The 14,974-nt window shown below is 44.0% G+C and overlaps 1 protein-coding gene across 5 annotated transcripts in view; it reads left to right on the forward strand.

Annotated features, from left to right (window-relative positions):
* fstl5 (follistatin-like 5) overlaps positions 1 to 14,974 on the forward strand; it is a 170,362-nt gene that overhangs the window by 94,918 nt on the left and 60,470 nt on the right. For all 5 annotated transcript variants that reach the window (XM_069701742.1, XM_069701745.1, XM_069701743.1 and 2 more), the window contains one exon: positions 13,964 to 14,130. In XM_069701742.1, the coding sequence (XP_069557843.1) occupies positions 13,964 to 14,130 (167 nt within the window). The remainder of the gene's footprint in view (positions 1 to 13,963; positions 14,131 to 14,974) is intronic.

Consider the following 14,974-nt stretch of genomic DNA (forward strand, 5'->3'; position numbering starts at 1 on the left):
CTCCAGCTAGTAGTAAGGAAACTGTCTGGCAGAAGTGATGTCTTTTAATTAGATGATGTTACAGATATGAATGATGTCTGCCACGCTACTGATAGTCAGCGCCGTGTCATCGTTGAATAATTTGGAGAGTGATGGCTCGGCGCATCGTGGGTAAACAGATAAGGTGTCATTTATCACAAAGTGTCATTAACTTTTAGCTGGAGAGTGACACAAACGCGTCGGAGCGTTTGGCTGTCAGACTTTAAAAAAAAAAAAAAAAATCAACTACATGCAGTTTCGAGACAGATAAGAAAAAAAAAAAAAAAAAAAAAAAGCACCGCCGCTCTTTTGTAGGTTTAGAGTAGCCTATATTGGGAAACCAATAGTACTACGATATAATATAATAATAATAATAAGCACAGCAGGGAAAAAGTGCACCACATACAAAAGAACAGCAGTTACCCTTCCTACTGTGCCACAGTGAGTCAGTGTGGCTGCACTATAAATATTGTAATTGCATATTCTGGCCTAAATAGTTGCCACAAAGTAGCCTGTGGCTGTAGGTCAGTCGCGGCGGTGGCCGAGTGTCGGGCAGGTTTCGCCGCGTGCCCATTGTGTTAAAATGAACCCGAGGACTACGCCTCAATAGGCTGGAACGACTGCAAACGATTCCCCACGGATTTGGCCAGACCTATATATTAAAAAAAAAAAAAAAAATGGGTGTGGTTTCGCACCAGGCTGGCAACAAAAGTACAAGAGAAGGGGAACGAAAGTAATATCGGAGAAATCAGATTATTCATTGCGAAGGGTGGAACAGAAGGCGCGACATTAGTTCAAAGGGCACGCGGGGTGAAAGTGATCATTTAAAAGTGCACTTGTGTACACGTTTTCCATGTGTTTATACATGTTCCTGTATCTGGTTTTCTTTCTTCTCTGGAGCTGTGTGCTCGGCCAAAACAAGATAGTCAAAATCACTTTTGTGCAGTCGGCGCTCCGCGGGACGTCTGCAGCAGGCCGCTCAACACAAGCGATCGCCGCCCAAAAAACTTAGGAAAAGGTCCAACTTGTAGTTTGCCACGAGCAACGTCTCAAAAAGAAAAATAGAGAAAAAAGAGACCCCTTCTGATTTTCAAGTTTATGTATAATTTCAACTACTGGCGGTCAACAATGTCTCAAAGGGAGCCTAAAGTTAACTAATTGCTGCCGTTGAAACGGCGGATACAACCAGGGCACACGGCGGGATGCTGCCTCGTGTCCGGTGGGCCTTTTTTTTTTTTTTTTTTGTTTTTTTAATAAGCCCTTTTGAAGTCACCCGGACAATCGCACGGTGCTTTTGCACCTCGCAACTTAAATGTTATTCGTTTGGGTACACTTATTTATTTATTTATTTTATTATTTATTATATTTATTATTTTATTTTATTTTTATTATTTTTTTGCACCTCGCGGCTTAAATGTTATTCGTTTGGATACACCTGCTGAAAGAAGAAGTCTCCGCGCGTCCAGACACGCTGCTTCACAGACAAACGGTGAAAATGAATTCGACTGTGTTGGGAGAAGAAGTGTTTTTGAAAGCTCCCTCGGGGGAGGGGGGGGTGAGAGGTTGGGGCAGCAGCTTCTTGGGCTGCAACAACAACAACAACAAAAACCTGCAACAACAACAACAACAAAAACCTTCTTACACATTATACACATTTGAAAAGGCCTCGTTTGTTATCGCGGACACATGTAGTTGTCCTGCATACGATCGCTCGAGTTAAACCCCTTGTTTTAGCTCGTCTCCGACGTGTCCATCGACCGCGGTGCGCGCTGGAGGCGCGTTCGGACGCAGCGTTTATTCATTCAGTGCGTATCACCGGGCCGAGTCGCAGCGGCGACCTCAATTGTGCATCTCCATCAAGCCCGAGTGGTAATGCTGTTTGTGCCGCACCGTGGGACATATCTCAACCTTCTTTGGGTGCCAAGGTATTGATCTGAACTCCCGACACCTCCTGATAAAACACCCAGCCGAGGAGATGCAGCTCCTCGATTTCTGCTGACGCGGGGAGCCTTGGGTGTGCCCCAATGTGTTCCCCGAGGGTCCGCCGGGGGAGCCGGCGTTTGCCGACATCGAGTAACAGTACAGCTTGTTGGTCGGCGCATTTCAAAATATGTACCGTATAAAGAAGATGAAAACTAAAACTGCTCATTTCAGTTGAGTGGTGGTGGTGGGGGGTATCACATTTAGATGTTCTAAATGTTTGTCTGATCAATTTGATATATTTTTTGATTCAATTTGGGGGAACGTAGCAATTTTGACCGTTTTCCCTTTTGCTTCATTTTATCGCGTTAAATTTCATCTCCCCTCTCTTTTCATTTCATTTCAATGCGAGACGGCTCGGGTCTTTTGTGTGTCGGTGTAATACCTACATTTACTGAAAGTTTTGACGAGCTTGAAAATGAGTTGACTTCCACTCTTTAGTTTTTGTGAAGAATATAATTAGACAGCCGAACCAACGGTCAGGCCTCCTCCAGAGAAGGCTGCTTCCATCAAGTCAAGTTTGCGGTTATTCAGCACCCGTGGCATGGCGACAATTAATGGATACAGAGGCTTTTACTTGTCAAAACCCCTGCTGAGGTTTCTATTCACAGGCAAAGATAAGTGGTGTTAAAATGGCTCCATAATTCATGGTTCGTTTTCATAACGTGTGCCTTTATTACCTCAAAATTCAAGAGATTTTAAAGAAGTTTAATTCATTTTTTCTTCAAAGTGATCCTCAAATGAACAACAAGGGGGATCTTTTTCAATAACTTGTTTTTCCTTTTTTTTTTTTTTTTTTACTGTAGATGACCAAGTAAAGACGTTGTTTGTTTTTATATTTCAGTCTTATTCGTTAAAAACAGTGCACATCTTTTCATGTATTTGTTGAGTAAAGAAACGATTATTCCATTACCACTGTGTAATTCTGTTAACTCGGCTCATCTTTGTTAACGTGGTGGAAAAATACGCCTCATTGAAACGTGCTCCGATCTTCCCGAAAGAAAAGTCTTAAAATTACGAGCTCCTTTGTCGTGCGTGAACAAAATTATTGATCCACTTTATTCAAGCTTTGAAAAATAAGCAGTTTGATGTGATATTTCAAGCTGACTGTCGTGTTCGTTTAGTATCACAGGTGTCTTTTAACTCCTTCAAACTGTTCAAATGGAAACTGTAGAAGTTCTCACTGAGCCGTTTGGTATCTTTGTATGCACCGCGTTGAACATGGAGAAGAGCAAGAAATGAAAAGGGTCTTCTGGGGAAAAAAGATAAAATATATATATAAAAAGGCTACAAGACCATCTCCATGCAGCCCGATGTCCCCGAGACCACAGTTTGTTGCGGTATTGAGAAGTTAAAAGGTCCCTGGCACTGTGGCCAACCTCTTCTGAAGTCACCGCAAGGGAAGAAATTGACTCTAATCCCAACAGAGGAGGCTTTTTGGCGCAAGAAGAATATATTCAAACCACGTACAGCACAAGATGGGCGCTGAGAGCGAGGTCTGCTCGTAATATACGTCGCTTCGCGGCAGGAGAGCCAGGAAGAGCCGAGAACATTAAAAAAGACACACGCCGGTGATGCGTGTTTTCAGGTCCCGATGGTTCTGGGAGAAATGGCCTGAAATTAGAGCTTTAGAGACACATCAGCTCTACCAAGAGAAGGAAAAGAGGAAGCTTTCAAAGAACAGAAAACCACCCCCACCGCGACACATGGTCGGCGGCTCACTCGTGTCAGGGGCTGCTTTGCTGTGTTCGGCACAGGATGCTTTTGGAGACGCGCTGGAAAAACTGCTGTGTCAGAGAGCTCTGTCTCTGTTATCACTCAGGATAAACATCCCAAAACATGCATCCAAAGAAATCAGCATGAAAATATATATATATATATATATATAACCAAATAATATATTAAGGTTTTAAACATTTTAGTCCGTGCCCCTTTGTTGTTGTTTTTTTTAATTTGTTGTATTATTTGACATTTTTTCCTTTTACAAATCAACCGCAGTTTGTCTGTTTTATTATAAGTTGAATAGAGAATGGTGCATTATATATATATTTTTTCTCCCCTTTTTTAAAGTAGAAGAGTACCCGTTATTTGCTTCCCTTTTTGCCATATAACCTGAATGTCTTCGCAGTTCTGCAGCAAAGATAAGAATTGAAATGACCCGTGATCCACTTGATGCTCATGTTGGGGTTACGCTCTGCAGTTTGAAGTTTCACGATGTATCATAGCGGAGATTACCGGATGCTTCTGTGAATAGAAATGACAGAAATCGTCAAACAAACAAACTCTGACTGGTCACTGTTTTGGAAGAAATATGCTTCTACACTTCAACAGCTACACTGCTGAATAACTCTTATCCAGATCGTTTTTTTTGTTGTTGTTGTGTGTTTTTTTGTGGTGTTTGTCAATCTCCAAAAAACACCATGAATAATAAAACGACAACTGTTGCCGAAAAAAAATGGTGTGACGGTAAATAAATGGCAGTCTACAACAGTGGCCTTTTCCAACAATCCTCAGAGAGAGAAACGTATCATTGCAAATGTTTCCTCCTCGGCAGACAGCCTTGGCGGCGGCGGGTCGGGTCGGGTCGTTTTGGGCGGAGGGCCGTCAGCTCTGGGTTGGACTGCCAGCTTGATCAGCTGCTAACGTTAGCATCCTTGCTATTCTCAGTAGATACAAATAGGGTGCTTTAAAAAAAATAAAAAAAAAATGCTGGTATTCTGGTCCGATTTTCAGCAGTTTTGAGGTCGAGGTCCGTCCATTTAATTTGGGGCTTTATTTATTTATTTTTTTTACAAGTCACGTGCCGAGGGTTAGTTGTCCGCCCTTTCCTGAAAACTTAACAGAGCAGGGAAACGGACAAATTAAGCGGTTTACAGCAACGGGGAAAAAAATGCGTCAGCTGAAATGAAACGGGTGCACAGGAACTAAGTCACTAAACGGTAGTTACTGGACGTAACTGCAGTTCTGTGAGTACGTTCGTATTTTGTTGTTTGTTTGTTTGTGGGGTGGGGGGGGTGGGTTATGGATATGGGTTGTGAACTTCTTAACTGCACCGGTGAATATTTAATAAAGAGCCCCACTTTAAGTGTTTTATTACAGAGCCAAAAGGTACAACTACCTGCCACTGAGCTTACTTGTGAAATATTTCTGTGCGCTGGGGGTTTCTGAGGCGGTTGGTCAGCTTGTGACTCTTTTTTTTTTGCTTGTTTGTTTGTTTGTTTGTTTTTGTTTTTGAGGTTTTTGAGACTGCGGATCTCGAAGGGCGAATTCTTCATTAGGGCCACCGACGGATCGAGTTTAAATTTCAAGAGAAACCTCTCGGGGAAATATGAATTCGAGAGCCCTCCGACCGAGGGCTTTTCTGGCTGTCGGGATTGTTTAGCGGTTTTGGGCGGTGACGGGTTCATCCGCTTCTCTCTGCATTTGAACGTCTCCCGTCATCCGTTCGAAGGCGTCGGCGCGCACCACTTGCCGGTCGGGTGGGAGCGTACGCTTAACTGAATTGACGGTGCAGCCGGGGGAGCTGTTTTGGACGCCGGTGCTAAATATCACTCGAGCCGTTATCGCACGCAAACGCCCATGTTGGTCGGAATAGTGAAGGACCGGGCGTCAGTCACTGCCGAACCTGCAATACGATAAAACAAACTACACGGTCTGATGCGGTCTAAAGCCTGATGATGAAGAAATATGACGGAGCTGTTAAATCACACCCTCTTTTATGTTCTTTTTTTTTTTTTTTTTTTTTTTTTTGCTATAGCTTTAAGTGCTCTGTGATTTACTTATTGCGGAGAGATAGAGGATTCTTTCACTGGTTGTTTTCCACAAAGGTAGCTGTGATAAAAAATTAGTCCAATTAAACCTCCTCTTAAGCTCCGTTGCATACTAATGCCGTCCGTCCCTCAGGATCCCTCCCGACAGCTGTTTTGGAAAACCGAACTTGAGGCTCGATCAGCTGGAGGCAGCGCACTCACCGAGGCCATTTGGTAATGCTTTATAGCATTTAGATGTTTGTTATGTTTGGGTGGGAGGAGAGAGGAAAATGGGTAATAATCATCCTCTCGCCCCTCTACTTTAATACCTGTAATTTCTGTGCATATTTAAGACCGCTGCAAAATCGCAATCTCCTGGTTCGCCAAGATGCAGACGGATGAGACCGGAGAAGCCAAAAGATATTGAAAGACTGGTCTCTGTAGCCGTGCCTGTGTAATCTTTCTCGGGTTGGGACTGTTCGGAGCATCACAATAATCTCATTTAAGTGGAAAAGCTGAGATTCAACATCAAAGGTAGTGCCGCCCTCAAAACGATGCCAGGCGTCTTTGACCTAAAGTCTAGTTGGATTTTCGACGTAAACAAGCAGGAATTTATTTACGCTAATGAATTCGCTTGTGCAGATGCTGGACTGTGTCTCGGACAATGTTGATTGAACTTATCAAAGCTCTGAAGATCTTAATTACGTGCATGCGATGTGGCGATTAAAACAGCCTCCAAAGTTTACATCTGTTCATATTTTTAAGTCTCCTTTTATAGTTTTGAAGTTGTTGTTGTTTGTTTGGTTTGTTTTCTTCTTTCCCACAAGAGATTAAATACATAATACACGAGAGTGTTGGTAAGCTATATTTATAAAAATAAAAATAAAAGGTTTTATGAAGGAACAGACAAATTAAATGATAACAGCTGAGTCAATACAGAAACAGAAAAATCATTCTGGCAGTTTTTACCGTTTCCCTCCCCCGATTGGTTGTTTTATGTAAAACACTTTGTAACTTTGTGCGGCAAAGTTGATTCTTGTCAAATCTCAATTTTATTGGTAATTGTTAACATAAACAGAAAAAAAAACCATTGCTGATTCAAAGCTGGCCAATTCGGAAGCGTCGGCACCTCCCAAAACAGACATGCGCAACGTTTCATCCTCGAAGGTGTTTTAACAGACAAAAATAAGAGCTCTAACACAATTTAGAGATCACACAGTATGCCAATGTTTACATAAACCACATCATATTCCCCCGCAGCCTGTATAGCCTCAATAAGATATTCATTATGCTGGGCCTCCGACTGTTACGATAAATATTTATGCAAACACGCGACGGTGAAATCTTGCTGGTTTAGAAACCACTGCACTCTGCAAATGTGTACTCTCATCGTGCATGAATCATCCATATGCAACCTGTTTTGTCGACACTACAGTAACGGATTGTTTTGGGACAGTCAGCGTTTTTGGTAGCGCGTGATCAACTGATTGTAGGTGAAGCTCTTAACTTTTGTCTGTCCGCCTCTATTTCTCTTCCGCGATGACTAATTGACATTAAATTGTTAAATACTCGCAAGCGAAACTGTCACAGCGCCTGAAGTGCGTAATGTTATTGTTTGACGCCTGCAACAACAAAAAAAATTGACCTCTTTCCAAAAAAAAAAACCCGACACCTTTTCACGGCACAATATTCACGTTATGTAAAAGCACTCGTGACAACAGTTTGAACAGAAAATATAGACGTGTGAATTAGGTGCGTGGAAAAAAAGAAGAAGCCCCAAATGTGGATGTCATGTCCACCAAAGCGTTTTTCCTCCAGCGTATCTTTTGAATGGTTGTTAACGGGAGTGCTGCTTTTTAAAAAAAAAAAAAAAAAAATTAAATTAAACCCTAGCAGCATTTTGAAGTGTTTGAGGGAGTGTTGTTTTTTTTTCTACGCCGAGTTTGAGCTCTCGTCGAGAGTTTAAAATTTGTTCAACTTCCTGTAAACAGCTGCGCTCGTCCACTGTCACTTTTCACCCAGCCGTCCAATCACGGTGAAGGAGGGGCAGGGACAAATGCCACAAAGGACCGAGCGTCATTTCTTTGTTCACCTCTGCGGCGCTGCACACCTCAGACAAACGAGGAGAGGTTCCTCCGAGCTGACGGCCTCCAGGTTGGTTTGTGTCTTTCCTTGAAATGAAAGGTCCAATTTTCGGTAGCGACGCTTCAAGCCGAGTCCCGCTCAAATGAAACCGCTCCTCCGAGCCGGTGCCCGTCCGACTTCGTGCCGACATTTTGACTCCCGGTATTTGCTGAAAACGCAAAACTATCTGTGAAATGATTTGCTTTTAAGACATTAATTAACCGTTAACTCCGCGTAAATTCAGTATCGCAGCAACCAGAGTGCTCACAGACCCCCCCCCCCGGCTGGCCATTTTCAGAAGAGCAGCTTTGCTTTTCCAGCTGAGGTGGGGTAAAAAAAAAAAAAACGCTTTGTGGAAAACACTGCCGAAAGGCCTTCACAATCAGATTATATGTTCTACACACCGAAACAGAGTTTGTCTGCGTTCGGAGCCGAGCGGAAATGCGAGCTTGAACAGTTCAAAGGCGAGACGTCTACCTGTCAACATGTGGGTTTGTCCTAACAGACGTACTTTAAAACTCACCTGATTAGGGTTTTGTTATTGTTTTCTTACTCTACAAGGATCCGCTTTGTTCCGTAGGGCACTGAGCAGCAGCAGTTCGACATGAAAAGCGAAACCAAATAAATATCAAGTGTTTTCCTAGGGAAAACAAAGCATTCAAACTATTTTCTGTCTCTGTCAAACATCCAAGTCCACAGAGTCGCTCATCTGCTGCATCAGAAACAGAGACTCCGTTCTTCTTGCTTTGGGAGAGAGTTTGCACAAATCAAGTCAACCTTTGGAAGATCAGAGACCGTTCGCACATATATGTATTCTGGTTGTTTTTTTTGGTGGTTTTTTGGGGTTTTTTTGTTTTTTTTTTGTTTACCTTTGAGGCTATGAATACTCAGCATTTTCGGGGAAGGGGGAGACTTTTATCTCCGCATCAAAATGTCAAAACGCCAGCGCAATTGGGGCTACGCGGGCGTTCAGCTTTAGTAATATTGAATGTCATTGAGAGCGAGGGAGGGAGCGTGTTAGAGAGCAGTGAATGAGTTGCTGAAGAGAGACAGCACGAGTGAGCATGTGTTTGAGAAGGAGGGTGACGGAGCATGATAGAGGATGGAGTAAGAGGGTTGGCGAAGCAACCTTGGTGCAATTTGTCTTCATGCAGCCGGGCCCCTTCGCGGTGTCCTCTAGCCCCCCTCCCCCTCCCCCCCGACAAGCTTGTTGCCTCCAGTGCAATAGGTGATTTACCTTTTTGTCGTGGCACTGACTGGCAATCCCGTTCTAGGAGCACTAGAGGAGTAAATCAGAAGTCTGGACTTTACAGTTAAACACTAATTACAGGTTGGACGGTGAAGGTTGATCCTTCCACTCCCCCTCCCAGTGGGGGGGGGAGCTAGGCACTCGGGCCTCAAATCAGAAAAAAAAAAAAAAAAGCCAATGCCACTTCCTCCTCTGATAAATCTCTCACGGCAGAGGTGCTGGACTCCTGAGTGTTTGAGCCGGCTCCAGCAGCTGAGACTCCCATCTCTCTAAGGAGTTTTCTCATTCAGGTCGGATGCTTCCCCTCCTCCTTCCTTCCTTCCTTCCTCCCTCCCTCCATCCCGAAAAGCTAAAGCTATGATGGAGCCCGCCCGGCTGTCCGTCTGTCCACTTTCTTCTTTAAATTCTCCCTATAACTTCACAGCTTTTTTCTTTTTTTTTTTCTATCCCCCTGAGGGATCAGCGGCAAATCGAGTTTGTTGCTCGCAGCGTATTCCAAAAGCATTAAGATACAAGGGGGGGCTGTAATTGAATGGTTAGGGAGGACATTATTGAAGGAGATTTTTGTCAGCGTATCCACCCACCTCCACCTCGGCTACCACGAGGAGCGCCAAGTGGCTGCATGGTGTGTTGATCTGCCGGCTATATTGTTATCAGCGCGAGGGGAGGAGGATCATTGATTAGCCATGTGTGACTGCGGCAAGATCGACTTTCTTTAATTGTCTAATTCAAGTTTTAGGCCTGTTTTAATGTTTTATTTTCCTTGCTTCGTTCTTTCTTTTTTTTTCTCCCCCCCCCCCCATTTATGCGTTTCTTCTGGTCATCGTGTGTTTTTGTTTGTTGTCTGAGATCTTGGTTTGCCTGACATCTTCAATTGGTTCACTTTTGTTCGCGATTCTTGTCATGAATTTGGTTAAAACTACACTTCAACTTGGCCCAGCCTTTCCTGACAGCATTCGACTATTAATAAGGGCTTTTATTTCAACATGAACCCCTTCAAATCTGTACCGAAGTGCACTGAACTTGCATATTATTGCAAGATATGACAAATCAAAAACAGAAAACACCAGGTGCCCTAGCTTGTCAAATCTATTGTGTGTGTGTGTGTGTGTGTGTGTGTGTGTGTGTGTGTGTGTGTGTGTGTGTGTCCATTAGAGTTTAACCTACAACTTTAAACCTACTGTAGTTGCTGCAGTTTTCTTGGTTAATGTGGGCTTATCAGAATCAGCTTTATTGGCCAGGTATGTTTACACATACGAGGAATTTGAGTCCGGTTTCAACTTCTCTCTCAATGTACAAACACAGGAACAGACATAAAAGAGACATACACACAGCTAAACAATGGTGCGATCACACCTAGTACAAATGGTGCAATTGAATATAGTTCAAATGGTAACGGTGTGTGTGTGCGTGCGCTTCACAATCTTTTAACCGATTAAACTTGGCTCCAAATATATAAGCCGAGTGTAAGAAGCTGTTTGCCTGCTTCAATTTGACATCCCATCGGCTCTGTGATGTTACACCAAAGGGGAAAAAAAAAAGAGGTCTGATGCCGTTTTAGTTCAGCTTTCTCAGGAAGAGGAGCACCTACTCACCTCACTTTTGGACAGTTTGTGCTTTAGGTGTGAAGTTTCAATTTGTGTCATCCTGCCAGGTAGCAAATGTCCACAGGAGTTTGATATTTAATAAGTAGAGGGAGTCTGCAGTATTTAAGTACAGGACTATGTGCTGTTCTCTGCTGCACAACTGCTTTGTCGAAACTTTACGAGTGTGTTTTTCACACAGTCAGCAGATCCGTGCGCCCCGAAACAAGCTTTTCATTTGAAGAACGTCCTTTAACCACGAGCTTAAAGTTTCTCCTCAGTTGCCACACGGGTTTAAATACACCTTTTATCAATTCCCCTGTAAAACTAGAGAAGTTTTGCTCCCGAACATTTTGCCTTTCACTATTTATTTGATGGCTCTCGTATCAGCTGACTGACGTTGTCGCGTCTTCATTACGCACAATAAGCTCCTTAACTCATCAAACGCGTCCCATCGAATGACTTCTGTCACATTATGACGTCCGCGGGGGAGACGTTCCAGTCCCGGAGGAATTTCCCTCCGTGCAGGCCATCACGAGACATTTTATCGTCCACCAATGAAAGAGACTGAATAATGAACAGATAGCGCTCGTTTGCTATTTAGAAATGAAAGATTGATTGGTGCTTTTATGGATGTTGGAACCTGGTTTCTCATTTCTTCTTGGGTAATGATTGAGTAATAACAATGAAACAATTCCGGTTTTTTTATGACCCCAAAGTACTAAAGTAATGCATTATACAAATAAAATAATTATTGACCGGAGTTTAATATGTCTATAAAAATCGAATGGTCACAAGCATTATTCACAGATACTTAATATGCAAATATACGTGTTGTAGACGCCACAAAGACACCTGTAGGCTATATTATAATGCACTCGGAGGCAGATTTCTACCATACTGCCCGGCAACAAGCTGTTTCCTCCAGTAGAGTGTTCACAGTAATGAAAGCATTGTACCCATAGACTGGATATAAAAGCGCTCGTAGCTTCCGCCTCTGAAAAATGAGGCCGACGCGGAAGTGCCTCAAGCTGCAATACCAACGAGTGCCACGAGAGGTCGGCTCCAAAAACGCTTTCCGTCTCCATAGACTCCCATTCAACTAGTCCCATCGAATTCTAAGTTAATACAATTTCTACGCGAGTTGTCTCGGTGTTGTTAGCTAGAGTCGCTCCTCCTTATTCGTTTTCTGGCGGTCCATCTGAAAATAATCCCGTCATTAATTCGAAAACAAGCTTCAAAAAGCTGTGTTTTGGGGGTTTGATTGACAGGCCTGTGGTGCAGTCATGTTACGGCTTGTCCAAATGTGGTCACTTCCGGCTCTGGACCACTTGGAACCAGCAAGACGGCGCCGGCCAAAATCCGAACTCGAGGCTTCACAACGGGTGACGTCATTGTTGGTTTCCACTTGATTGTACCACAAGGGAAATGTGTTTCCCACAGTGAAAGCAAACTGATCTTAGAGAAGGAAAAGACTTATGGAAAATGTGATTTTTATTTTTTTTAAAAGTCAATTTTTCAAAATGTAAACCTACAACACACGAACAAACTCTCCAGCCTCCCAAATGACCACAGAGTTGGATGAACTTCCCCCTAGCAGCGAAGTCATTTAAACTATGGAGTTATTCTCCAGTCGGAGGAAATGGCTCCTATTAATCCTCTAATTTTGATGTAATCATAGCAGTGATTTACTCGTGCATAGGCGGCGCTTTCACGGGGCCAAATGTGAGATTAGAGGTCTTAACGAAGTACGAGTTGTCTCGCGGCTCCCGGTCTGATTGGCCCCCCGGATCTAAACGGGCTCGCCCGGTTCACAGTTCAAAGACGCAACGAGTCGACCAAACACGGGGAACGAGCGAGAAGGTTAAAACGGCATTCGGAGGGCCGCTGGAGACTTGCTGTAATTGAAGGTGCTCTCATCTTTACTCTCTGGTCTGCGGCAACTGAACACTGTCTGCTGGACCTGCTCTTTCATTAGGTTTTTGTATTTCATGCCCTTAGGAGCAGAACAAATTGAGTCTCTGTTTCCTTTTGCTCCGTTGCTCATTACCCGAGAGGCCGATTAAAAAGCATTCTCTCACCAGGCCGTATTGCATAATACCACCAAAGAATGGACGAGTGTACATTGTACTCATTGTCTCTTCATGCCGGACACACAAAAGGCGTTAACCAACCGTAGCCGTGCTGACCTCTCACAACCCCCCTCCACCCTCCACCCCCCCCCCCCCACCCCGGGCTGGCGTTGGTGCAATATTTGCTCTCAAGTGTGAGGGGAGGGGGGAGGAGGGAGGTGGGGGGTTATTAACCGTAGAGGAACCCAGCAACACATCATCATTCCCAGAAAGAGGCTTTGCAAACTTTTAGAGTATCGCAGGAATGCTGAAGCGAGCAAAGCAGGAACTCTAGTGGAGGTTAAGGGGTTGTGTTTCCACAGGGGAATCTCTGTGCCAGCAGAATTTTTTTTTTTGTTTTTTTTTTTAAATATATATATTTCCATGCCACTTTCATCCAAAAAGGGTTTGCACTCTCAGGTTTTTACTCCGACACAGAAAGCCCTGGATTGTTTGAAACTTTTACAACACTGAGCATGTTAAGAAATATTCCAACTTCTAGTCACAAAGCCGCACGCTTCAGATGAGATTCCTGCAGTCAGCAAGAAGGGCAGCGGCGGTGCCTCACCAGAAGTGTCGCGTTTGTTCTCTTGGCTTGAAAAAAAAAAAAAAAAAAAAGAGACGCGTAGTGTCGGACGCGGGCGTCTCCCGGAGAGACCCGCGAGGGAACTCGGAGCTTCCATTATAGTGTCGTCACATAAATTATGCAAAGCATTTACAGAGCATTAAACTTAATTCTTTCCCAATTAGTTTGCAAATTGTAATAATTGCGCCGCCTCAGTGCATCTTTAACGGAAAACAACATCTGCCTCTATAGCACAACGGCGGCTAATTGAGACGCTCTCGTATAGTGCCTTCTTGTTTTCAGGAGAAAGAAAAAAAAACATGAATTTTGAAACATCTCAGTGGGGTGTTCCTCGTGAATAATGAGCCGTTGGAAAAAAAGAGAAGCCCGTCAAATTTCAGATAGAAGGAAGAGGAAGGACCGACTCGAAATGTTTCCGCTTTGCTGCCTTTCATGCGGAATTATTGAAATTAAAAGTGGCCGTTTTTTTCTTTCGCAGCTCGGTGTCTTAAAGACTTCAACCGAGACAATTTTCCTGAGACAGTCTGTGTGTCCCCCCCCCTCCTACCCCCCCACCCCTACAGATGTGTACCTGCTGTCCCTTCCAGACGACCAGAAGGTCAGCGTCGCCACGGTGACGGTCGGCCAGAGTGCCGTGCTGACGTGCGCCATCACCGGGGAGCGGAGGCCTCCGATACTGTGGAAGAGAAACCGTCAGTATCTGAACTCCTTGAACCTGGAAGACATCAACGTAAGAGCCGTTTGTCTGGAATCTGCTGTTTCTACATAGATTTATGCACAGTTAGGTGTTTGTATCCAGTATACACACATTAAATGCATTGTTCGATTTATGATCAAAGGGCCTCGAACGTATGCAGCCATCAGGTCCAATTATTGCCTTTTGACACCATGAAGTATCACCAATTTGCCGGCTCTTGCAGTTTTAGTGCTGTCGCCTTTTTCTTTTCTTTTCTTTTTTTTTTTTTTTTTTTGCAGGATAGTAAATTCCCCGATAATTCTATCCCTATATTTCTTTCTCATCATTTTTCAACTTTATTTTTTTGGCAGCTGCTCAGATTGTCAGCATATTTCATTTGACTGTTGGCGCTGGCTTTGTGTTGCGGGTTCTCTGACAGTAATCCACGATGTCAGTTTGTGTTCTTGGTGTCTGTGTTTAGAGACTGCTGGGAGGGACGGAGATTTTCAGACAAAGAAAGGAGATGAGGGGGAGGGATATACCAAAGGGGGTTCGGCCCTGGAGGAAGGACCTACTTTTACAACGTGAACGTGGACAAACGTGTGTGTGTGTGCGCGCGCGCGTGCACGTACGCGTTCATCTGTATGCGGCGGCCCCCGGACGCCACCTCTCCGTCACTTTCATCCACATCAGAAGGAGCTACGACCGTACAGAAAGCAGCAGCGAGGCAGGACCTCCTCGGCTTCACTCGGCGCTGACCAAGATGAGTGGGACACCGCTCTGCATAATTAAGTCAACACCGTCGCGGGAGATAAAAGGAAACCCAGCGAAGCCACTAATGTAACATTAAATGTTGATGACCCTTCAAATCAGTAAGAGGCACCCGGCTGTCGCCAGT

This window comes from Brachyistius frenatus, unplaced genomic scaffold (genome assembly GCF_029030835.1).
Source record: "Brachyistius frenatus isolate BFR_SWC_R1_liver_20210118 unplaced genomic scaffold, ASM2903083v1 Contig_38, whole genome shotgun sequence".
Classification (NCBI taxonomy): Eukaryota; Metazoa; Chordata; class Actinopteri; family Embiotocidae; genus Brachyistius; species Brachyistius frenatus.